At 42.8% G+C, this 26,416-nt stretch overlaps 1 protein-coding gene across 3 annotated transcripts in view; it reads right to left on the bottom strand.

Annotated features, from left to right (window-relative positions):
- Window positions 1–26,416, bottom strand: part of LRRC2 (leucine rich repeat containing 2) — a 361,338-nt gene that overhangs the window by 25,609 nt on the left and 309,313 nt on the right. For all 3 annotated transcript variants that reach the window (XM_025187890.2, XM_075931850.1, XM_006129375.4), the window contains exon 5: window positions 22,946–23,082. In XM_025187890.2, the coding sequence (XP_025043675.2) occupies window positions 22,946–23,082 (137 nt within the window). The remainder of the gene's footprint in view (window positions 1–22,945; window positions 23,083–26,416) is intronic.

Raw genomic sequence — 26,416 nt, 5'->3', positions numbered from 1 at the left:
TTTTCCGGAGAATAACATCTAGACTGGCACTTTTCTCCGGCTTTTCCCCAAGCCGGAAAAAAGCAGCAGCCATGTTAATACAAATGCCGCGGGGGATATTTAAATCCCCCGCGGATTTGCCTATTCCAAAGTCTACATTAGCATCCCTTTTCCGGAAAGGGTGCCAATTTAGACACAACCTGAGAGCCAGGACTGGTGGCTGTAAATAAACTTTATGGGACAATGGGAAACTTGGCCACGCTTATGATAAGTGGACATCTAGCTATCTGGACCACAGATTTTGCCAGACCAGAGAGTGCTGGACTAGAGAAAGATTCGACCTATACTTTTGAAAATCCATACAGTTAATTTCTGTGTCTGACTGGGTGTGTCTACACTGAACTATTGGTCGAAATAAGATATGCAATTTGAACTATGCAAATTGTGTATCTTATTTCGATCTTATTTCAAAATAGCTCATTTTGAAACATGGCACTGTCTACATAGCACTTATTTAGAAATAAATCACTATTCTGAAATGTCCCTTACTCCTCGTGGCATGAGGTTTACAGGGATGTTGGAATAGCAAACCCATTATATTTTGAAATACCGGGTACACTCAAAAGATGTGGAATAGCTATTTTGGAATACCTCTGGTATCCCAAAATAGCACTGCAGTGCAGACGTAGCCACTGGGAGCTATTGGGAGCTGAGTTCTTTTGAAAATTTGATTCTTAATAAAATTGTTTTTATTTATTCTATTACAGTAGGACATGAAAGCATCCAACTGAGATCTGGGCCCCATTATGCTCAGTACTATACAAATACACTAAGAGTCTCTAAAACCCAGAGTTCCTGATTCTCAGTCCTGTGGCACATCTCTTGAAATAACTCTGCTTTTCAACTTAATTTAAAAGTCCTGTTCAAGTTTCAAGATTTGCTTTGGTAATGTAGTTTGATCAGTGGGAAACATTAAGATGATTTGTTTTCTAAAAACTTAAATTCTTTTTTTAATTCTTCTCTAGTTCCTGTACTCCATTTGTTCTTAACTGCAATAGAAGGGCCTTTAACCAAGTTCCTTATACATTTTTTCATTGCCTCTAGTCATCTTTTCAGAGACCATTTTGTATTATGTAATATTTTGAGATCTTGGTGCCAGCTTGTGAGGATGAAATTTTTTCAACTGTATTAAAAGTAATTTCAGGAAATCGGATTTTCTTTGACCCTATTCCTGCCCCCAAGAGAGATTTCCAGAAATAAACAACTGCAACCAAAGTACAGCTGAGGGAACAAGGACTAAGAAGCACCCACCTGTCCCTCCAAATATCAAGCTATCAATTCATTCTAGTAAAAGCATTGCAACATAGGATTAGCAATATCACATCGGCCCATATCCAGTACAACAGACTACCCCTCACAATTGCCAAATACCTGATATGTCAGAGAAAGACGAAAAAAATCCCAAACCACAATATATCAATAAAACAAATATCCAATATTAATTTTGCAAAGCTTTACATGGTGACAAAAATCTTTCTTTAGCCATGAAATGATCTGTTTATACCCTTAAGAATGAGATTTAGTTAGCCATATCATAGCCAGCATAACTATAAATGATATTGTTCATAAAATTATCCAGGGCTTTCTAATATTCATCCACAATAATTGGTCAGTGGCATGCTACAGAAGTGGATTTCATAGGCTGCTTATTGGCTGTGTGAAGAAGCATTTCTTTATTTTTTTTCCCTAAATTTACTAGCCATTAATTTCATAGTATGAGATTTATTGTGCATTCCATGTCACTTCTGATGTATTACAGGGCTCAGTTCTGTGGAGTATATGAGTATCTCCCGCTAAGATCTGAGAGGAGAGGAAAAGAGAGAAAGATGGAGGGGAATATAAAGGGAAAGGGAGAATGAAGTTGCCCACAGAGAGCCAATGAGGAAGTGAGGCAGAAACAGGTTAGACCAGTCAACCAATTCATAAATGAAAAAGAAAAGTTCATAATATGAATCTAATCAGACAGACAGAAACCTTCACTTTTAGCAATCAATGCTTCCTTGGATTCAGTTGAGGGCCCAGAATCACCTAAAGTTTTTCCACAGTGGACACTTGATAATTCACTACCCTGTTCTGTTCACTCCCTTTGGGTATGTCTACACTACCCTCCTAGTTCGAACTAGGAGGGTAAAGTAGGCATACCACACTTGCAAATGAAGCCTGGGATTTGAATTTCCCGGGCTTCATTTGCATAAGCGGGGAGCCGCCATTTTTAAAACCCCGCTGGTTCGAACCCCGTGCAGCGCGGCTACACGGGGCACGAACTAGGTAGTTCGAACTAGGCTTCCTAGTTCGAACTACCGTTACTCCTCATTTCACGAGGAGTAACGGTAGTTCGAACTAGGAAGCCTAGTTCGAACTACCTAGTTCGTGCCCCGTGTAGCCGCGCTGCACGGGGTTCGAACCAGCGGGGTTTTAAAAATGTCGGCTCCCCGCTTATGCAAATGAAGCCCGGGAAATTCAAATCCTGGGCTTCATTTGCAAGTGCGGTATGCCTACATTACCCTCCTAGTTCGAACTAGGAGGGTAGTGTAGACATACCCTTTGTCACATCTGGCACTGGCCATTGTTGGAAGACAGCATAGTAGCAGGTCTGACTCAGTATGGACATTCTTATGTTTCTTATGAAAAACCCTCTTGAACAACAGAAGCAGTAACCACTCTAATATGTCTTCAATCTATTTCCATCAAGCCACTAACATCGCTTCCATTATATGTAGGCACAGCATCAGCCAATTTGATCACCTTTAAGTCCCAATCTTTGCCTGACACTGAAAAAATACAGACACGGCACCATTCATGTAAAATGGAAAAATAAAATGGAGCTGGGTGTCACAAACTAGGACATGGGCAGTCAGGCCTGGTGGTCAGATCAGCAGTAGCTAGAAGGTGGGAATCTTTCATTACCGAATGTCAGAGGGTACATCAAACCATAACTGACATTAAGCCTCACATATTCATTGCCTCAAAACAATGTTGTCATAATCTGTCATGTGAGGTGTCATGCAAACTAACAACACATTGGTCATGAATATTGTAGTATGATATATCAGTATTAAAATATGTTCCTAAAAAGTATGTAGCAAACAGTGTATCAGCCCATCCTAGACAAAGAATAATGTTTCACCTGTTTTCCAGGGTCTCCAATGCAAATACCAGATATACCTCAGGAGGACAATAAAAAGAACATTTTCATGTAAGGTAAACTAAGCCCTCAAGCCTGGTGGGGTGACCCACTTAATCACAATAGGGGATGAAGCCTGAACTCCTAGGAAACTTTCTGGTTCTTGAAACAGAGACAACAGATTATGGGGAAATACAGGCCAAGTAAAAAAAAAAGCCATTTTGCCATCCCTCATTTGGGTGACAAAGGGGAAATAGTGCCCTTGAGCTCATGAAATGTGAATCCTCTTGGCCTGAAAATCAAGAGTAAATGGAACTGACTGTAGGTGAAAAACCTGCTTGGACAAAGACTGTAACTTGCTGAAGTTGTTTTAGTCACTTAAAGTGTTTTTTTTATTTCACTTATAACCATATTTGTATCTTCTATTCTTACTTTTTGTCAAATTTCGCTTCTTTATTAATTCTTCATTCTTGTTTTATTAAAAAAATCATAGTGCTGTATATTAAACTGGAGGTTGAAATACTCAGTTAAACTAACAGGCTGGTTCAAAAACTTCAGAAGGGTAGCCAAGTTAGTCTGTAACTGGAAAAACTTAAACAACTAACAGTCTAGCAGCACCTTAAAGACTAACAAAATATGAAGATGGTATCATGAGCTTTCATAGGTATGATCCACTTTTTCAGATTTTTCTGGAGTATTAGATGTCCAGATCCAAGTATAAATAAGGGAAAATGAGGTGGGGGAAGGGGAGAGGGAAAAAAAGAAAAAAATAGTGAATTGGATAAGAACAATTTGCTGATAAGAACTCTAAGGCTATGTCTACACTGACAGGTTACTGCACAAGAATATCTTGTGCAAGCAAACGTCCACACTGGCTAGAACCACAGTGTAAGAACACTGAGCTCTTGAGCAAGAAAGCATCCACACTGGCAGGAAGCCCTTGCGCAAGAATGTGTCTCCGGAAGAAATTCGGCCATGTCAAGAGGTCACCAGCAGTGTCTCTGGGCATGCGCTGGACCCCCACTGGGAATCATGCTTAAAGGGACTCCTGGACAGCTGTTTCCCTGTGGCTGCGTGCTCAGGCACCCCTTTCGAGGGAGCAAGAGCCACAGCTGTGCCTGTCACCTCTGTTCCTGGCAAGTGCTCCGGGCACTCTTGCTGCCACCTTCACAGCCATGGAGCCGGAGGAGGACCCCAGCCAGCAACGTCCACTCATGGACATTATAGAGGCTCTGGAGCTCCTCCATCACAGAGCCACAGTGCTCCAGCAGGAACTGGAGACTGGGCAGCACGTGCAGGACCTCACCACGGCTGCAGCTGGGCTCGGGCATCTGCACCCCACCACCGACAGGCGCCTCTGGAGCTATGACACCAGTGCGGGACTGGTGGGAGCTCCTCATGCTGGGACAATGGGGTGACAGGCAATGGATGCAGAACTTCCAGATGCACAGAGGGACATTCCACGAGCTCTGCACCTGGCTTGCCCCTGCTCTCTGGAGGCAGGACACCTGTCTTGACCCCGCCATCACCGTGGAGAAGAGCGTCGCAATTGCCCTATGGAAACTGGCCACCCCGGACAGCTACCACTCTGTGGGGAACCAGTTTGGGGTGGGCAGGTCCACTGTCGGCGCGGTCGTCCAGCAGGTAAGGCCCCCGGGGGACCACGGGCTTTTCCCGGGGGGGAGAAGGGGCCAGACCTGGGAGGGGAGGCTGTATAGGGAGGGGGAAGCCCCACACCTGGGGGGGAATCACGCTGTTCCTCCCGCACACAGGTCCACTGGTGGGAGAAACCCCCACGGGCAGAGGGCCCTGGCCCTGTGTGGGGGGAGGAGCTATCCAAGGAGGGGAGGCAGCACATCCCAAGGGCCCATGTACCTACTGTGTCTCATTCCTTGCATCCCCTGTGCTCCCATGTGCCCCTCTGAAGGTTGTCTGCGCCATCAATGATGTACTGCTCCAGAGGGTCATCTTCCCTCGTGACCTGGATGCTACCATCACTGGCTTCACCAGCCTGGGGTTCCCGAACTATGGGGAAGCCATTGATGGGACCCACATACCCATCCGGGCATCAGAGCACCGAGCAGCCTGGTTCATTAACCGGAAGGGCTATTGCTCAGTGGTGCTCCAGGCACTTGTGGATCACCAGGGCCGGTTCATGGACATATATGTGGGGTGGTCTGGCAAGGCCCACAACGCCCGAATCTTCCGGCATTCAGGCCTGTGTCACAGGCTAGAGGAGGGCACCTACTTCCCCCAGCAGGACTTCCGCATTGGGGCAGTCAGGATGCAGGTCTGCATTGTGACGGTTGCGGCCTACCCCCTGATGACTTGGCTGATGTGGCCATACATGGGCCGACTGGACCACAGCCAGGCCACCTTCAACTCCCACCTGGACTAGGCCCGCAGCCCCGTAGAGGGCACCATCGGGCGTCTGAAGGCACACTTCACGTGCCTCCTGACCCACGTGGACATGAGGGTGCAGCATGTCCCGGAGGTCATCGCAGCGTGCTGTGTGCTGCATAACATTATTGAAGGGAAGGGGAAGGCCTTCCACCCAGGGTGGATGGCTGGTGAGGGCCAGGCCTACCAGCAGCCCCAGACGGCTGCCACCTGACAGGCGAACCGCGATGAGGTGTTGGTCCGGGAAGCCCTCCGGGTGATGCTGGACCAGGCCCCACAGTAGGCTGCACCTATGCCTCCAAGCGCAGGGCTCTCTCCATGCCTCCACCTCCCATTCCCATCACCAATCCTTCTCGCCACTCTTCCCTCACCTCCCAATAAATAGCATGTACTGAGCTAGGAAAAGGCACTTTTATTTACAAAGGGAAGGGGGTGGACTGTGGGAAGGAGGGGGGTCTGAACTGGGAGGGCCTCTCCCTCCCCCACGGATGCACGGGAGCCGATGCCCCTCGTGCCAAGTTGGGGCAGGCTGTACCAGGAGGTGCCAAGGGTGGGGGACCTCAGGAGGTGGCATGGGCAAGGCAGGAGGAGAAGTGGGGGGAGAGTTGGGGATGGCAGAGGGGGGCCTGGCAGCATTGGGCTGCTGCACAGGGCCCATTTGCTCTGCGATCGTGCCCAGGATAGTGCACACATGGTCACAGCGCTCCAGGTACTGGCCCCACACCCGCTCCTGCCACTCCGCATCTGCACAGATCTTCTGTGAGAGCGCACTCCATGCGCTCGATCGTGCAGATGTGGCGGCGGAGCAGGTGGTGGCAGTCCCGGGAGCACTGCAATGGGCCATGGATCCTTGGCACCGGTGGGATGGGGCTGAAAGGTACCTTGCTGCCAGGGGGTCCCACTGCAGGAGAAGCAGAGGAGAGCAACATGGTCAGTGAACTCTGCCCCATGGTGTTCTGGGCGCCCTGGGCCCTCCTCCTAGCACGTCATGTGCCACGATGCCCAGTGGCTGGCGAGGAGGAATTCCCTTGGAGCAGCGGAGGGGGGGGTCCCAAGGTGGCCCAGGAGCCCCCAGGGAGGCTGCATGTGCTGGGGGGGAGGCCTGTTGTGCCTTCCCCGGGGGAAGCTACAATGTCCCAGAGGTGGCCATGCATGTGTGCTGTGTGCAGCACCCTTTAGGCTGTGTGGGGTCAGGCCTGCAACCTTGGGGCTGGCCTACTCCTGGCCAGATCCTCCTCCTCCTACCCCAGGTCTGGTCATGCAGAATCCCTGGGGTCCCAGGCGTGTGCTGGGGCTAGTTGCTGCTTCTGTGTGCCACTTGGTCTGGCTGCATGTAGGGTTGCCAGATGGTTTCAACAAAAATACCGGACACACTTGATATTACATGACAATCTACATTACATCTTAGTTAGAAAATACCGGACATTTATATTTTCTCATTTATAGCCTCTCAATTTGTTTCCCAAACAGAAAGCTCAAATACTGGACTGTCCGGTTCAAAACTGGACACCTGGCAACCCTAGCTGCATGAGGTTGCACATGCTGCATGCCTCTGCACAGCATGTGGCCAGGCTGTGCCATGTGCCGCTACCTCTCCCCTATCCTGTGGCCCCCCCTGCTCCCAGAAAACTTGTAAATGGTAGCCACTGCACTCACCAGACAATCCCTCGCCAGCTTCTGAGGATGCCCAGGACACGACCTGAGTGCTGTTGGGCCGGGGTGGTGGGGTCTGGCTGCTGTCCTCTGCCGCCTCGTCCTCCTCGTCCGTGGACTGGTCACTTTCCTCCTCCCCCTTCAGTTCCCTGGGTCAGACCACTGGGGTGGCCACCGCTGTGTCCACCTGGGCCAGCAGGGGACTGGCCTCTGTGTCCCCCAGGATGTGTTGCAGGTAGTGGTAATGGGGACAGGCAGTGGCTCCGCCGCCCCCACACTCGCTGGCCCACACATAGGTAAGGCGCAGGTCCTTCACCTTGGCCCGGACCTGTTCCAGGGTCTGGGCCAGGTTTTGCTGTGCGGCCAGTGCCTAGGCCATCCAGGAGAAGATCTCGGCATATCTCCTCCTGGACCTGGGGTCCAGGAGGACATTCACCTCAATGGTGCTCCAGCATGGAGCCCACCGCTTGGTGCCCCTGTGGGCCTGTTGGGTGCTCTGGGGTGGCTCCTTGGTGGGGTCTGAGGGACCTGGCTGAGGCTGGGCAGCTGCCATTGCTCCACCTGGCTGCTACCCGGGCCGCACGTGGTACATGGCTGTGCTGTGTGCCTGTGCCTTTAACGGGGGGGGAGGGCAACTAGAGGGAACCAATGAGTGGTGATTGCCCGTATGGAGTGTTGGAGAGGCCACCTGTGTTTTTTACTGGAGGCCAATTCTTGCGCAAGTACGTGTTTGCTGAATGTCCACATTGCCCTCTTGCGCACAAGAGCATCTGCGCAAGAGAGCTTATACCGGATAGAAAACAGCGTAGCTCTTGCGCAATGAGCTGTCTCTTACCACGCCATACTGAAAATTTCCTTGCGCAAGAGCGGGCGAGCAGTGTAGACGCTCTGCGGATTCTTGAGCAAGAAAGGCCATACTTGCGCAATAACCTGCCAGTGTAGACATAGCCTAGGTGCCCATTGTTTGTTTGTTTGGTTAAGTCATTAGGATGTGGAAGCTAGTGTGGGAGAGTGCCGATATTTTTATTCATTCCTCTCTGATAAGAATCAAACTTGTAAATAAAGTTAAGTTCCAACCCTTCCCTGTGTATTTGGCTTGTAGAATTGGCCTAAAACAGCACCATGACTTGGAGATCAATTAATGAGTGCCCAGGCAGGTTAAAGTGTTCTCCAACAAGTTTCTGTGTGTTGCCTTTTTGGATATCTGATTTGTGTCCATTAATTCTTTCCCGTCAAGACTGTCCAGTTTGGCCAATATACATGGCAGAGCGGCATTGCTGGCATAGATCACATTAGTGGATGTGCAGTTAAATGAGCCTCTGATGTAGTGTCTGATGTGGTTGGGTCCAGTGATGAAATCGCTTGTGTAGATGTGTGGGCAGAGTTGGCACCAAGGCTGATTGCAGGGGTGGGTTCCTGGATGATTATGATGGAGATGTGTTGCTTGGTTACTGGAAAGAATTTTGAGGTTAGGGTGGTTGTCTGTAAGCGAGGATTGGCCTTCCCCCCCAAGGCCTGTGAGAGTGAGGGGTCATTTTCCAGGATAGGTCGTAGATTGTTGATAATGCATTGGAGGGGTTTAAGTTGTTGGCTATAGGTAATGACAAGTGGAATTCTGTTGTTTTCTCTTCTTGGCCTGTCTTGAAGTAGTTCATGTCTGGGTACTCTTCTGGCTCTCTCAATCTGTTTTTTCACTTCTCTGGGTGGGTGTTTCAGTTTTAAGAATGCTCTATATAGATTCTGTAGGTGTTTGTCTCTGCATAAGCTCTGTCTCTTTGGAGGCAGCGAACATAATAATTTCTGTGAGTACCCAGTGAGTGACTGGACAGTGCATGGAAGATGGTTTTGGAGAGACTTGGGATTGAAAAACCTGTTGATGTCAGTCTGCAAGGAGCAACCCCACTGGCAGAAAGCAGGATGAGGGCACTATATTGTAAGCAGGCTGTTAGTGTCAGGGCTCTGAGCCACATAACACCAAAGCGCCCAAGGTTCTAGGGCAGGCAAATGGGAGAATCCCTTTGTGGCTTAGGTGAAACCTCGAAGCATCACAAAGACCACAGCTTTAATTTGAGTTAAGGTTCAAAGCTACTGCCAGGGACCAGGAGTCAGAGCTGGAGCAAGGCAGCAGGGCTGGAGCTGTAAGAAATAAGACAAGAGCAGTACTGGGCACAAGGCAGACACAGACATGTCTACAGCTGCAAGCGTAAGCATTAAGTTGTCAGCAGCCTGCCACTACTGCTAGGATTAAAAGCACACCTGATGGCTCCTTCCAGCCAACAGTCAGGCCAGCAAATCAGGCAATTCTGTCGTAACCCAACTCGGCTCATTAACCAGGGAGAGCCAGCTAGTCCTAGGTTCTGATGAGAAAATCCAGGCCCAGAGTGCACCATCTGCAGCCACTGACATTGTACACTGTCTGCTGACAGCACTGCGTCTCATCTTCCTGCCCACAACAGACTGTTGAGGATATACAAAAATTCATGGTTAACAGCATTAAATGTTGCAAACAGCTTTAAAAATTAACTTGTAATAATGTACTCAGTAATTAATTTAATAAATTCTTATTTAATATTTGGTACTACCCAGAGACTCCAGTCAGGATTAGGAACCAGTTATGCTATCCCTACTCCTTGCACTTTACGGCTGTGTCTACACTGGCCCCTTCTTCGGAATAGCCATGCTAATTTAGAACTTTGGAATAGGGAAATGCGCAGGGGATTTAAATATCCCCCGCGGGATTTAAATAAACATGGCCGCCGCTTTTTTTCCGGCTTGGGGAAAAGCCGGAAAAGAGCGTCCAGACTGGCGCGATCCTCCGGAATAAAGCCCTATTCCGGAGGATCTTTTATTCCTACTTTCAAGAGATCCTCCGGAATAGGGCTTTATTCCAGAGGATTGTGCCAGTCTGGACACTCTTTTCCGGCTTTTCCCCAAGCCGGAAAAAAAGCGGCGGCCATGTTTATTTAAATCCCGCGGGGGATATTTAAATCCCCCGCACATTTCCCTATTCCGAAGTTCTAAATTATCATGGCTATTCTGAAGAAGGGGCCAGTGTAGACGTAGCCTACTTGTTTCACTCATAAGAACATATGACTCTATGGACCATTGTGTAGAAGTGACTTGCTTTTTCCCTTGCCCCCTTCAATCCCTTAAGGTGCTGCACATCCCAGGGGAAGACAGACACAGGAAAAGATTTTTTGTTTATACAAAGGTTTGCTTGTTTGTTTTCATTGTGCCATTTCCACTCTGTGCTTGTAGAAGGTGAGGTTACTTTTGTTTAAAATTCAAATGGAAGTTAAAGGTCGCTGGTATCACAATACAAAGTAAAAAGCGATCAGTTCTCTAACAAGGCAGAGATATTACTGGCAAATGACTTGGTGTGGTAGAGGAAAATAATGTCTTTGAAGTGATATATTAATTATAAGATTGTTTTAATCACATGGTCAAGAACTACGTCAATTGACACAGAAGTTCCTTTGTCTAGCTACCTACTCCTGTTTCCTAACACATCTGCATGCTTTTCTTTACTCTCATATTTTAAAAACATTTATAAAAACTCATACAGTGCTAATGCCTTTGTGTATCTCCTCTGAAAACTAACACCTTTGCACCTGCCCCTTTTCAGTTTTCACACACTCCTGCTAATGTCTGGTATTATATCTTATGCCAGTTTTGCAAAGCAGCTGTTCCTTATCTTGGATTGACAGGATATTGGCAAATGTTATAATAGTCTGAAATTTGGCATGAGTTTTACATGGATTTGCCATATAAAAAAACCTTTTAATCTTTGCAGGCAAGTATGAGTTTGAACAACAAAAGCAAGATAAATTTCTCTTGAACAGAAAGTCAGCAAAGATAAGCAAGTGCACTTTTCTTAAACTGCAAAACGTAGACTGTGAAATGCTGGTCCCATTGCAACTAATTTTAGTAGAAGCCAGATTTCACCCAGAGTAAGCATTTTGCCACACTGATTTGCTACTTCCTCCCTGAAGAAATAGCCAATGCACACAGTTTTCTCATTCTATACCTGTACACAAACCAAACTCAAATGACTTTCACACTAATAAAGTTCATTTTTTACTTGTGATCCAATACTTCACTCCGTACTCAGTCAAAACTCCTGTAACAAGGTAAAGGTCTTGCATCTTGTAAACAGTCAACAGGCTAGAAACAGGCTGCTAGAAGAGAAATATAAAGGGAAGGTGAAGTTCAGAGGAAAGATGAGCCTTTTTCCTTTCCAGCTGATTAAAGTAAGGCAGTCTCTGGAGAACTATTCCAGTGTTTCCAGTTTACGTGTTTTTGTCTTTTGTGATTGTTTGAGTGATAATAAACAAGGAAGGGCTTTAGAAATACTGGGGTTTAGAATTTTACTTATATTTCCTGATTTAAGTTGTGAAACCACCCACCAACTTCAACTGCAGTTGACGTTAACAGGAGTTGTGACTGAGTCTTTTCTCCATGACTAACGAGAGAAAAGAAACACGTTATTGTCCCCCTTCCTCCAAAAACAAAAAAAAAGGAAAATAAATGGAAACCAAATAATATCCAGCAGTATGTTTTATGCCCAACTGTTTTCTTACTTTCATAGGGCCTGATTCAGGCAGAAAAATATCTTGCTTTGCAAATAGTCCCAGGGTTAAATGGGATTACTGGCTAAGACAGGCCTACGATACCAAGACTCTGTTGTTAAATCTTAAATCCTCATTTTAAAAAAATGCTTTTAGGTCCTAGCCACCACCAATCCCCAAATCCTTTGCCTGTGCTCTGGGTAACAGAAAATATCAATGGTTTCCATGTTGTTAGGGTAAAGTGTGTCAGAAAAGTTGAATATGTGAATAAGGAGGAGTAATTACTCTTGTATTTTTTCAGCCACCCACAATTAAAATAGAAAAACTGTATCAAATATAAATTCAGGCTGGGAAATAAAGTATGCATTTTAATGGTGGCTGTAATTAACCATGAGAACAATTTACCAAGGACTGTAGTGGATGCTGCATTCAGTGACAAGACTGCATGTTTTTCTAAAAAAAATGTTTCAGGAATTATTTAGGGGAAGTTCTATAGCCTATGTTAGACAGCAGGACAGACCAGATGATCATAGTGGTCCTTGGATTGTATACAAGTTCCTATGCTTTTGAATTGGGTTTAATAAAAGCTCTAAAAACTTTACTCTCATTTATAGTTGGTTTTATCTTAACCCTTCTGTGCAGCAATACATCAAAACAAGATTACCACCTGTTACACTAAGATTACAGCATGCCAAAAAGAAAACATGATCTCCTAGCTCTCTGAACTTTGGAGGCCGGATGTTAAGTGATAAAATTAAAATACATACAAGTGCACATGATAATACTGGTGTGGACACACACACACACACACACACACACACAGTGCAGAAATGTTACACCTTACATTAAATATAAACAAAAATATGCTGCTTGGAGCAAAGTTTACTACTTTTGATTAATTTATTCAAGGTGCTCAAGATATTTTATCTACGTGCACATTTTTACACCCTCTTATTATATTTTCGAATACTCTTCGCCATTTCATTCACTCTGAATTGTTCAGGCTGCACAAACCTGCTGGGATTCTCTCACTGCATAAGAAGTTCACTGCATAAGAAGTTCAGAAAACCATGCTGCACCCTTGGTTATCATTTTTAAATGTGATTTCCTTGAACGGCAAATCCAAAGTAGCTGTTTACAGCTTTTCTTAAATATTTCTTAAATATCAGAGACAGATTTAGTGAATTAAAATAAATAAACTAAGTAGTAGGAATGCCTCTAAAGGTGAAGAAGTTTGAATTGATCAGAGTTCTGGCCCTTCCAAGTAGTACAGATATCACTATGAAATACCAGCACAAAAAGAGTACTTAAGAAGAGATGTTAGAAATGTTGAGGAGGTGATGCAATAATATTATAGTTGAAGGTGTCACCTGTTCAAAGCTATACACTTAGGAATGAAGTCAGATCAGTTTCTGTACATACAAAAATATATGAAGGCACACTATAGTATATATTTCATTTACATTCTCCATAATTCTTAAGAAAACAAATTGCAGTGGATATGTTGTTACATTAATTTGCATCTAGACTTGGTAGTTAGAATATTGCTTGGTCCTACTTCTTCTTTCACATACATTTTAGTCCATATTGTAAATTCCTATGGTCAGCAAAAGAAGAATTGGGTCTATATAGTTCATTCCTTCTTAGATTCTCAGAGTACAGTGTGATCATTAATTAATATATCTTTACAATCTCTCTGAAATCTATAAATCCCTTTTCCTAGATGAGGAAATTGAGGCACAAATAACAGTAGCGCCTTGCTTAAGGTAATTCAAGAAATTTGTGAGACAATCTCAATCTCCAGACTTTTGGTTCTATGTCTTAACCATAATGATATCCCAATAAAGAACACTGCTGCAAAATAATAGAGGGAGCCAATTATTTTGACATGAGACCTGAGCTGCTATAATTCTGAATAGATTTTGCGTGCTTGTTTTAAAGGCACATAGGAAAAATATACTCCTCCACCCTGCATAGTTTTCTGCCCCATTGTATGTATAGAGCCAAGTTACAGTGACTCGAAATCTAAGTCTAAGTGCTAGTCATTTCAATCCCAAAGCTTCAGGCACCAGTTTTCAAGGTGTTTCTAGTCTGCTGTATATGCACACAAAAGATATGTCTAGACTGGAACAAAAGCATTTTTTTAAAAATTAGTATTGTTGCATTAGCTTGGTTTCACCTGAATCAGCTATATTAAAATATAATGTATGCTGTCTCACGAGACTTTTAAAATAGATTATATATCTGTTCATTAAAATGTGCTACGAAAATGGTTGTGGAGGGATGTTTTGTTTTGTTTTTTAATCTTTCTTTATGTTCCAGATATATCCCAATATGAAGACAGCATGATTTTGGGGAAGATGACATCACAGGGCAGATCGCCAGCTAGTATCAATTGTACATCTCCATAGAAGGCAATGAATCTATGATAGTTTACACCAGGAGAGGACTTGTCCCCTAATGAGGATAGGGAGGGAGGGACACCCAGACATCGGAGACAAATGCCATGATCCTACAACTCCTAACTCACACAAAGTAATGCTTATTGACTCTGGTGGTAAGTCTATGCTACAGACCTCTGCCAGCACAGCTACGTCAGACAGGGGGAGTGAAGAGGTATAATCCCTGACTGACATAGCCAATTCTTGAAGTGAGGGTGCTGACCTGCATCCCCCTCCCCTGAGCCTTTCTGTGATCCTCAGGATACCCTAGAAATAAGACCCTGCATGCAAGGTCAGTGGCTGGAACTCCAGGCCAGCAACAGAGCCTCTGGACATGGGGCAAGCAGCCAAGTGGAGCCCTAAACTCTCATATGTAGGCCTGGTGGCAAAATGGAGCCCTGCATGCAGAGCTTGCATTAGAACCCACAGGGCGGGTGGCCAAGCAGAATGCCAGGCAGGCAGTGTAGACCTTCAGGCCAGCCACAGGGCTGGCAGTCAGGAGTCCCACATGAGGGGTGGACGGTGATCAGGAGTCCTGCATGCGGGACAGCCATCCAGGATCCTGGGGACTGCACTGAGCCCCCAGGGTCAGCAGCCAAGCAGGACCTAGGAATGGCAGCAAAGCAGGCCTGGCAGCTGGGACATCGGGAGCAAAACCTGAGGGTGCTACAGCACCTCCTGTATGGCTACTTTCAGCACCTATAGACATAGTTGTGCCAGCAGAATCTCCCAAGGTAGATGCTGCTAGATCAGCAAAATGGTCCTGTACCAATCTACCTAGTTTCACTCATTGTGACAGCTGTAAGCACACTAAAACAATTGGCCAGAATAGTATGCTGGCATTCCTATAGAGTACTAGTAAAGCACTCGAAGCACAAGCTACCTGTGGAAAAAATAGTGTACATTTGTGTAGTTAAAATGTATATCATAATGCATCTGGAAAGAGGGGCAGAAATAAGTGTGTGTTAATTCTCACATTTCCTAACTTTTGAGTTCTTGAGTTTGCAGTCACATAACTCGTATAATACAGACTTTTGGGGGCCTTTGGGAGGATTTTTTTGTGTGGAGTAATGATATAAAAGTGCAAAATCATATCAATATTCACACTGCAGAATAGTTGACTACAGCGAACCTCAGTTTCAAGTACAGTAGTTCTGGGGGGGAAAAAAAACTTAACTGTATAATTTCTGTACAATGGTACAATACCATCCACACAGCTAAATGTTATGTAAAAGACCTAAGTGATCATGTATTGTTAATGGTCCTTATCTTTAAAGGTGCTGCACATCTAATTCCAGCTGGATCGTATATTGAAGTCAACATGAGTTGCAGGGGCTTAGTACCTTCCCCATTTGACCCCCTAAAAAACTACCAACAATTCCTGACATGTATCTCTTATCTTGCAAACTCTGGGCCTATGCAAATCCTTTTTCATTGTGAACAAAATGTTAAAAATAGGAGCAAATGGTGCACCATCAAAAATGTGTGTGCACATATTCCAATCCCAGAACACAGCAGTTGTGCCTACAGATTGGATAACTGGTTGTCAAATGAGTGGGGCGCAAGTGGATGATTTATGCATGGAATTCAAGGTGGAGCAGGTCGAAGATGTGCAATGCTTTTGCCATCTTTAAGTAGAAAGTGGTAGCAGGTATTATGTGACATACACAACTTAATTTTTCCCCTCTAATTCATTTAGTTTGCAATATTTTCTTTCTGTATCTGTTTAAAAATCCAGAATTCTCTCCTTATGAAATTCCTCAATAAATTGCCTTAAAAGCTCAAAAACTACTATATATTCTACAGCTGCCATAAAGAAAATGGATAGAAAGAGAGTAGGGAGACTTGATTACTGAAGATGTAATTCAGTTTCAGAGTTCTGATGATCTCATAAACTTTTTATGGTGCCGTCAGAAACTCTTGCCTGAATTACAGGCATGTTATCGGTCTCCCTGAATCCATCATCATATATATTATCAGGTTCTCCCTGGCTATTATTCTATATACAATACTGGAGGTAAAATTAGACTTTGATCATTTCTGCTGCGTTGAAGTTTGTCATTATTTCTCTCAAGCAAGTTTTACAGTGGAGAATATTACTTCCTTCAAGTTGTACATTTCTGTAATCTTCCAAGGAAGAATTTTTAAGGATTTTGAAAGTCAAATAAAAGTTGAACTTTGCAAATGACAATCTATTAGTGTTTTTAGGGATAATTTTTTTGTCCACCCACCTCCACGTCCCCGCTTTCCTTCCCGCACACAGAGTTCCCTATAGTCATACTGGAGGTTGTGATATTTATCTTGTGAATGACTCATTTCAGCCCAACTGGTAATTTTCAGAAGTAAATATGTTCATCTTTTTTAGGATTATATTTTGAAATGCTTACCTTTTCCTCTTTCTCTATCGGTACCAAGTACCAGTTATTTCAATATTTTTCAATCATGTAGAAGCAATTATTGTTAGTTACCATTAGGGTGACAAGATAGCAAGTGTGAAAAACAAGCATAAGGGTAAGCTAGTAGGCATCTATATGGGCTCATCTTGACTACAGGGAAGATCTGAAAGAGAATATGCAAATTTCCCTGAAAAAATGAAGTTCGTGCAGCTTTTCAAAAAAGGGAAGGGTTGCAGAAAAAAAAACACATCTAGACTACTTTCACTTTCGAAAGCTCTGCTTTCGAATCTTCCCTGTAGTCTAGACATAGCCTATAAGACAAAACCCCCAAATATCAGAACTGTCCCTATAGAAACAGGACATATGATTGCCCTAGCTACCATCTCTTGCCCATCTAACAATGAGATGTCAGACACACATTTGTGCCAACATTTTTGTATGCTTGCCACAAATTTTGTACAAAGTGGGCCAAGGAAGGAGTTGATTGGAAGCTTATGTTTTACTCATTCTGTTTATGCTATCCATATGCACGTATGATTTTTGTATTTGAAGTTATAAGTAATGGCTATGCACTGGTATTCTAAATACATCCTTCTGAGAGATATCAACAGGTTTTGCTCACTTATTGAGAATGGGTGGCTAGTCAAGTGAATCAGAGTATTTGACTGACAATGGCCTTGTGCAAATCCACAACTGAGGAATTTTAGAACAACATATAAGCAATGGCTGCTAAGGACTGAGTCATGCCTGCTAATGTGACAAACTCCATTTTGGGAAGTACTTTCACAAAGCAAGAACAATGGAATTCCCTCCACATGGGTGAGGTTGTAAAAAGCGCCCTAGAGGTTCCTCCATTTGTCTTTACTCCAGCTCATCACTTCAGGAGCAACTTTGCTATGAAGTGAGCCCAGAAGGACTGATGACCCATCCTAACAAAGGATATATTCCCAAGGCTTATGAAACAGCAGATTATTCCATCTCTGCTACCAGCTTACACCAGAAACTTTGGTGTATGTAATCTGTTTTCTTTGACAATTTTATTATCAACCTTTTTTTCCCCCTTTCTTTTATTAATAAATCTTTAGATTTTAAATTCTAAATGATTGGCACAGCCAGCTCTTTTGGGTAAAATCTGATAAATAAATTGACCTGGGAATGTGGCTGGTCCTTTGGTATTGGAAGAACCTGTTTGGATTTGGTGCGATTGGTTGTCATAGCCTCTCATCTGTGTAAAGTGTGGTACTGGTTGTGGCACAGAAGAAGATGGAATGCCTAAGGGATTGCTTATGTGACTTCTTGCTGGCCAGTATAGCAAACAGAAGTGCTCTTTGTGACTGATTTGTACTGCCTTAAAGAGGAGGATGACCAGTTTTGGGTTATAAATAGCCCTATTTCTAAGCAATTGGCCCCAATTTGACCTCTCAGTGATGCTCTCAGAAATCTTGTATATATTACAATATTACATTAGCAAAGGTGATGTTACTACTTTAAACAAATGTGGTTTAAAATAACATGAATAAACAGGCCCCAATTTCTTGTGATCCTTGATCTGTTCTATGACGGTGGTAGGGAGTTCAGTCAATGAGAGACTGTTAAGAACCTCAGGGGCCAGAAAAAGGACTGCTCTCTGACTCTCCACTTATAACAGCAGGACACTGATACGAGACAACATGATCAAACATTTAATGAAGGAGAAGGCAAGGACAGCCTGAAACATCCTTGATCTCTGAGAAACATGAAGAAAAGAGAAAGAAAGACAAAATTACCATCATGTTGGGAAAAGGAGAAGGCATGAGAACCACTGAAGGAACTGGCTTCATCATCAACAAGGAATGGTCTTTGAAATTCATCTCCTGAAAGTTCAGGTCATAACACTTCAGAGTGCTACACCTCCAACTGAACAAGAACAGCACCCTCTAGATGATGCAGTTCTATGTTGCCACAAGCACAAGCAAAGAGGATGACGTGGAAGAATTCTATTAGGAGCTCAAGGAAACCATTGCTCAAAAATGCACATAAACAATCGGGATGGGAGATTCAGCACCAAAGTTGGAAGAGGAAAAGAAGGTGAAAAGTTCATTGGAAGGTATGGCATTGGCAAATGGAATCCATGAGAAGAGCAACTGGCATCTCTTGTAGAAACAAAAGAAATGCTCATTGGTAACAGCTGGTTTAAGAAGAAGGCAAAGAAGCGATGGACATGGATCATGCCTAATGTGAAGAACAAGAACAAGATTGACCATTTATCTCGGTATCACCATCACTTAACACAAATAATGACTACTGCTTGCTCTGAACATGGCTCAACTTCAACAAAAAGGTGGAAAAGAAAGTACTACAGATGGCAAATCAGAGACAGGGCTCACAAATACTTGACAAAGCAATCTTGAAAGTGAACACTTTTAAGGAAGGTGGGAATTTTATATATCACTGCGATGAACATTATAAAACCTTCGCTGATAAGCTGAGGCAATGCATGAAATTAGTAGAGAAAGAAAGATCAAAAAGAGTGAAGGAAATAATCTCAGAGGAAATGCAAAACTTGCTAGAGAAGCAGAGAAATATGAAGCGAAATTATGGTGACAAACTTGAGTACTCCCTCCTCTGCAAGTTTATAAGAAGATGACTAAGGGAAGACTTCATGAAATACTGAAATGAAAGGCTCTTTAAAATATCTGAATATCACAGAAGCCTCAAAAAATGCAAAAGGGGAATTGACATTGTACAGGTCAATAATAATAGTGCAGAAGAACAGGGACAGAAAAACAGTAATTGACAGAACAGGCATGGAAGCAGTCTGCAAAGATTTCTATTCTGAACTGTTTGTGTCTCAAATAAATATCCCAGTTTCAACACATCAACAGACTAATGGACACATACTCCCGGTCCTTGTCAGTAAAGATCAACATGCTGTTTACAAAATAAAGGATGAAAAAGTCCCAGGTAAAGATGGATTGACAATCAAAATAAGAGTTGGAGGCCAAGACCTCTTGGAAACATAGAAGACAGCATCTAATTGGAAGGAATCCAATGCCATTCTGTTGTACAAGAAGGATGATTGTAAAGATCTAAAGAACTATCATCCAATATGCCGACTCTGACATGTCTACAAGCCTTTTACCAAAATAAAAAAGTGAATTTGGACGTGCAGCAGCTAAGAAAGCAGGCAAGCTTTTGAAGGCATTTCAGCACAATTGACCATATTTTCACTATAAACCTGCTACTGGAACCCTCAAGGGAATACAAATTCCCTGTATGTACTACCTTCATTGACTATGAAAAAATATTATACAACACAGAGATCAATGCAGTGCTGAAAGCTTTTGCAGAGCAGGGGATAAACACAAACTATATCAAACTATTAAAAGGAAGCAAATTTTGACTGCATTACAGATATAATTTTACTTGATACTCCCCTTTGCAGCCCAGTTAAGAAAGATGTGAAACAAGGAGACATGGGTTCATCAAAACTTTTCACAGCATTCCTCAAAATGGTAACAAGGTGGATGAATTGGAAGGGTTGAATCAACATCAATGAAGAGCAGTTCAGATTTGCAGACAATATTCTGTTGATCACTGAAAATACCCTCCAACCACAGAAAATGCTGCGAGAACTCAACACAAAAAACAACCAAATTGTTGATTGGACTGAAAATTAACCACTCCAAAACAAAATGTAAGCAGTCTGATACCTTGCCAAAAGCCCAAATAACAACCAGGGGAAAACAAATAGAAGAAGTTGAGCACTGTCTATTTAGGCCAAGAAATTAACATGTACAGTAGACTTCCAATAATCCAGAACCTATGGGACCTTGGTGGTGCCGGATTATCAGATATGCCAGACTATCAGGAGGTACTATAAATTGGTTATATATATATACTGTATACATTATATACTGTATATAAAGTATTCTTAACCCTTTTTGTTGTACATACTGTATACAGTATACTGTAATGTTTTAGTTTTTTTAAGCCTTTTTTACCCTTTTTGCTCAGTTCAGCTGCTGCCGCTGTTACCTTGTGACTAATTTTTTGCCGAAGCTCATTCACTAGGCTCTTGCCATTTTGATGCGGGACTATCAGGAGTGCTGGACTATTGGAAGCTGGACTGTTGGGAGTTTTACTGTACCATGATCAAGAAGGTGAACTCTCACAAAGAAAACAAAACAGGTTGGTGGACACTCAGGATATCTATCAAGAATATCCTCCAAGGAAAAATCAGCAAAGCAATGTGTACCGGCCTCTTCGACACAACAGTATTTCCAGCAGTGTTGTGTGACAGTGAAACATGGGCACAGACAAAGACAGGAGCAGTAACTATCTGTCACAGAGAGGGCGATGGAAAGAATACTGGGAATTCCAACCCATGACCGAGTCCCCAGTGAAGTGATCAGACAGCAGAGTGGAGTGCAGAATGTTGTTGTTGAGAGCAGGTATGGCAAAATGCAATAGGCTGGGCATGTAGTGAGGCTCACTGACAACTGATGGAGTACAGTTGTTGCCAAGTGATACTCAACAGGAACTGGAATGAGCACTTAGCCATCCTCCAAGGATATGGGAAAATTTTATTATGAAAAGATATGGTCAATCAAGGAGAAGGAAGGCCAGGATACAAGAAGAATGAAAGATGTGTTTTGATTGGCGCAATCAGAGCTGAAAAACTGATGGAACAAGGTGATTACGTTTTAAAATTTAAAATTCCCAAGCAAATATCTTATTTGTGTGTTTATGTCTGAATTAGAGAGCAGATTTAAATCCACATATCCTACCCCACAAGTAAGTACATTAATCACCCTCTTTCTTATCCAATGAATATTTATGTATTTCCATATAGTCGGAGAGCTTTCAGAGGAGAGACTGAAAGCAACTACTTCAGAATAGCCAATAGCCTGTTGGTTAAAGCACTCAGTTGAAGTATATGCTCTAGAATAGGGATTCAAAATTAGATCGCCTACATTACAGGCAGGTACCCAAAACACTAGAATAAAGATGATAAAGACAGAGAGACAGGCACATGTGGTATTTGTTGACTGGCTTGATGCTGTAATTTATGCCAATACACAATGTTTGCTTGTGAAATGAGGCTTTGGGAGACAAACTTGCCTCAGTTACCCCCCACTACACTACTGAACACTTACTTTCCACCCAAACTTCTGACCTACAAGAGTACTGAAAAGTTTTAAAAAATTCTAGATCTAGACACATGAGGGTTCAAGAAATTTCTAGATTAGTAATTTTGTTTAATTTCACCATAAATATTTTAGACCAAATGGCTGCCTTAAATAACAAACACCAGTCAAAACACTCAGTACATATAGTAATATATAGTAATGAGTAGACAACCACACATTGAACGTAGGTGATGTTCTGTTGTTGCAGGGCTAGGTGTCTCCCTATGGACCATCACAATGCTATTCAGAGTAGGTATATGAGATATCGATTAATTTAATAATTATGTAACCCCACCAAATCCAAGTGATTACGTGATTATTCGATTGTCCCCGGGGGCAGGGCCTGGAGCAGGGCCAGAGCCAGCAGATGTGTACTCCCAGCCCCACTACCAAGGAGCCCCTGCCACTCCGTGCTACTACCTCTGTGTCACCTCCTGTCTGCGGCCGGCATGCCGTCTGACCCTCCTCCTCCGCCCCATGCTGCTGCCTCTGGTAGAGAGGCAGCAGAGCAGGGGAAGGGAGGAGTCGGTTCCGCAAATCAGCACATACAGTGCCCCAACCTAAAAGTTGGCTTCCCGTGTGTACTGGCTCCTGCCTGTCCCTTCACCCTCTACACTGCTGTCTTCCTACCAGGCTTATCAGTTAATTGTTTTTTACACTAACTAACTATTTCAGAGTAGTTCTTTCTGATCCTCAGGAGTAACAAATACCTACATTTCTTCCAGTCCATTTTTGCTGTTCATGGCAACATAAGCATTACTGGCTTGGGACAGCACCATGTTCCTTTAACAAATATTATCCCATAGATATGGGGTTGCAACTTGGAACATTACATGGATAATATATCTGTCAACACATACTTATATTTCCTGGTAGAAAGCCTTCAGCAGCTTTCCCTTAGCCTCCAATAACATGCAAAATCCCTTTTGGCCCCTTTCCCTCCTTTATGCACGAGAGCAAATGTAGACAGACATTCCATACGGCTCTTTTCTGTCTCTAAGATATTTTCAGTGACAGTGCTACTAAAACTGCATTGTTGAAGTGTGAGTGGTATGTGAAATCAGATTGTAAGAATCTCTATTTATGCTGCATGTGATGAAATATCTTACAGCCCAAATAAATCAGATACAAGAAATGCAGTTGGAGATCTTACTTCAAATGGGAGCTCTGTAAGTTCTACATTTCCAGACAAATCCAGTTTTTCCAGATTCTCACAGTCTCCCAGTTCTGGAGGGATGCTCTTCAAATTATTAAAACTCACATTGAGTTCTTTCAGTTGTTTTAAACAACCTGTTAAAATAAAGAGCTAAAATCAGTGGAGCTGAAGTACAAAGGAATCAAAAGTCTATTCAGGTTAGCAAAGGAATGGCCACCCAACCTGCCAGTTAGTAAACAAAAGAAAAAGTATTTTAAAATATTTTTCAAAACACTGCTGAAGTCACTCTGGGCCCTGTCCTTTAAGGTATGGAATGCTCTCAACTCTCAATGAATTCAGTGGGTGCTCAGCCTCTTACTAAAGGCCTGATCATGCTTCTGTTGGCATTAATGGCAAAACTCCTATTGACTTCAATAAGAACTGGATCATGTGCAGGTGTAGGCCCTTGGTTACTGCTAAAAAGGAATAGAGAGATTGTCTTTCAGCTGAAGAGTATTGTGACAATTGGCATGGCCTTTATCGTTGTTAATTTCTCCTGTCACCAAACTTATTGGAGGACATCAAGAAGTGCCTCTGGCATGTATCAAACATTATATGATTGTTAGTGTAATCTTGGTGACTTCAGTGCTCATATCGGATATGGAAATGTATATAGTTATTACATTATTTGCCCTTATTGAAAACTATGCTCCTTGCCAGCTGGATCTTAGACATGGATGATATTTTATGGTATGTTTAGTCATATTTTATTTGCAGCTTGGCTTATAAAATGATATAATCCTCAAAAATGGTTTTGAAACATCATCAAAATGCAAGTTATATTTTGCTGTGCATGTAGAAAGCAGAATTTGTTTTGTTAGCACATGGGTTCTCAATATATTCATAGCAAGAATCATGTTTTTTAAGGAGACTGTTTGATGGACAACTCCTCTACTTCATAACACACAGATAAATTCCCCTTTCACTGGTATTCAAATATATCCCTTTGGCAAATACTGCCATTGTTTACATGGTAAAGAAATATTAGGAGAGTATTTAATATATTTTAGCTACCTCGAATGCGATTCAGAAACTGGAAATAAGGAAGAAAACCAGCATCAGGTGATCAACAAGCTCTCAACCATCAAGAGATCCATATCTTAGGATGAGTATATAGCATGAACAAAACCAAAATTACTCTATATACTACTGAGGCGCATATCCACAGTGAACCCTGCAAAGGATGAGACCTAGGCCAGTTTTATGGAAGTAGAAGCCCCCACCCTTGTTCTGTGGCACCTGAGACAGATTCACGGAGCTAAGAGACATGACCTGGACTTTAATTTTTATCTAAGTTCTTTTACTCCCATTGACTTCAGTGAAGCTTTGCCTCATAACTGTGTGAGTATTTAAGCTCTATGCACACAAGAAATTATTTCTTTTATTTCTTCTTGAGTGGTATTTCAGTTAAACTGTCAAGAGAAGATTTCACCTCTGGACTACAATAGACAGATTTTGTCAGTGTAGTGCCATCCCAGAAGATTTACTGAGCTGGAGCAAGGGGATAATAGAAGTAGCCTTGGGACTGATAATGTTTACCAGTACATCAAAATATAATTTTAGCCTATCAAATGTAACTTTTTTAAATAAATGAAGATATTTGTACTATTTAGGCTGTGTTATATCAAATTATCACCTCATTATAAGAAAAATATGTCACTGACCCATAGATGTGTGGAGGAAGAACATGTCAAGTTGGATGAAAAAGATTTCTTTCAACATGGACCCAGTTACTTCTTGACTTTAAACAGGAGTAAGCCCCACTGAAGTTAATAGGAGTTGGCATCATTTGCACCAGAGGAGAATTTAGACCTAACTCTGTACACCAAGAAATGTTTGCTAAAATTTCTCACAATCCCTATTATCATTTCTGCTCTACTGGTGGATAGTGTTAATATACACCAGGCTTCAGATTACTACTGGGCTGTGCCTAGACGGGCAAGTTTTTCCGCAAAAGCAGCTTTTGCGGAAAAACTTGCCAGCTGTCTACACTGGTCGCTTGAATTTCTGCAAGAACACTGACCATCTCATGTAAGAAATCAGTGCTTCTTGCGGAAATACTATGCTGCTCCCGTTCGGGCAAAAGTCCTTTTGCGCAAAAGCTTTTTGCCAGTGTAGACAGCTCAGATTTGTTTTGTGCAAAAAAACCCCAATCGCGAAAATGGCGATCGGGGCTTTTTTGTGCAAAAGCACGTCTAGATTGGCACGGACGCTTTTCCGCAAAAAGTGCTTTTGTGGAAAAGCATCCGTGCCAATCTAGATGCTCTTTTCTGAAAATGCTTTTAACGGAAAACTTTTCCGTTAAAAGCATTTGCAGAAAATCATGCCAGTCTAGACGTAGCCCTGGTGTTTTAAGCCCTTTGTTGTTTTAAGCAAACAACTCTGCTCAGGGCCGATCTTCAGAACATAGCATTACCACTGGTGAAGCTGAAATGGGGATAGTAACAGTGAGAAATCTTAACAAATTTGTCCTACTGTTTGAGCAGGATGAGGGAACAAGAAATACATCATTTGTATCTCCTTCCCTATGAAATGAGTATCCGGTCCAGCCATCCCCAAGATTAATCAGCCAGTTTATTTAGTACTCTGGGGTACTCCCTTTTTCTGGCTGCATGGAATGGGTCAGGGTTTGGTCCCACATGTGTCAATACTACATTCAGATGGTGCTCAAGCATAAATTCACAATTTAAAAAAACCAGAATAACAAACCTGATGCTGGTACAGCTTCATGGTTAACTTCTCTTTATGAGGCTAGTGCACTGAGTTTTCCATTCCATAAAAAATATAAATTAGCGCATTAAACAGCTAACATCTTTTCATATTTTCCAAACACAGGCAGTTAAAGCAGTAATGAAACCCATAGTTTCCCTGGCAATTTCATGTCTACGAATATTTTATTTTTAATTAGAACCTGCCATGCCATCACAATTGGTACATAATATACCTTTTATTCTCATTTGATTTTTAAACTCATTATTTAAAAAATTAAACCCAGTAATTAAACCCTATAACTTTTAATTTTTAATATGCAATGCACCACAATAGTGATTGCTATGCCACTTGAAGATATAGACATGCTTGCATTAGTGCTTCTAAGGAAGTAGCTGGGAGAATAAAGTCATAAAATAGTTTTTATAACCTAAGGACAATGTTCTTCATAAGTGTTTTTCACTCATATAAGCCTACAGAAAACTGCAAAGGAGGTTTATGCAATCGTCTCAACTAGTCAAGCCAAATTATCTGAACATGAGCTTCTGGTGCGGGCAGGCCTTTCCAGGAGCGGGAAGGCCTTGTTTGGACACAGACTGGCTAACCTTGTGAGGAGGGCTTTAAACTAGGTTTGTCGGGGGCAGGTGAGCAAAGCCCACAGGTAAGTGCTGAATGTGCGGGACTGGGAGATGGGTTGGAAATGGGGGGGACTACGGCCTA

Source organism: Pelodiscus sinensis, chromosome 6 (assembly GCF_049634645.1).
Source record: "Pelodiscus sinensis isolate JC-2024 chromosome 6, ASM4963464v1, whole genome shotgun sequence".
Classification (NCBI taxonomy): Eukaryota; Metazoa; Chordata; order Testudines; family Trionychidae; genus Pelodiscus; species Pelodiscus sinensis.
Note: the sequence above shows the minus strand (reverse complement) of the source record. Positions and strands in the feature narration are given on the sequence as shown.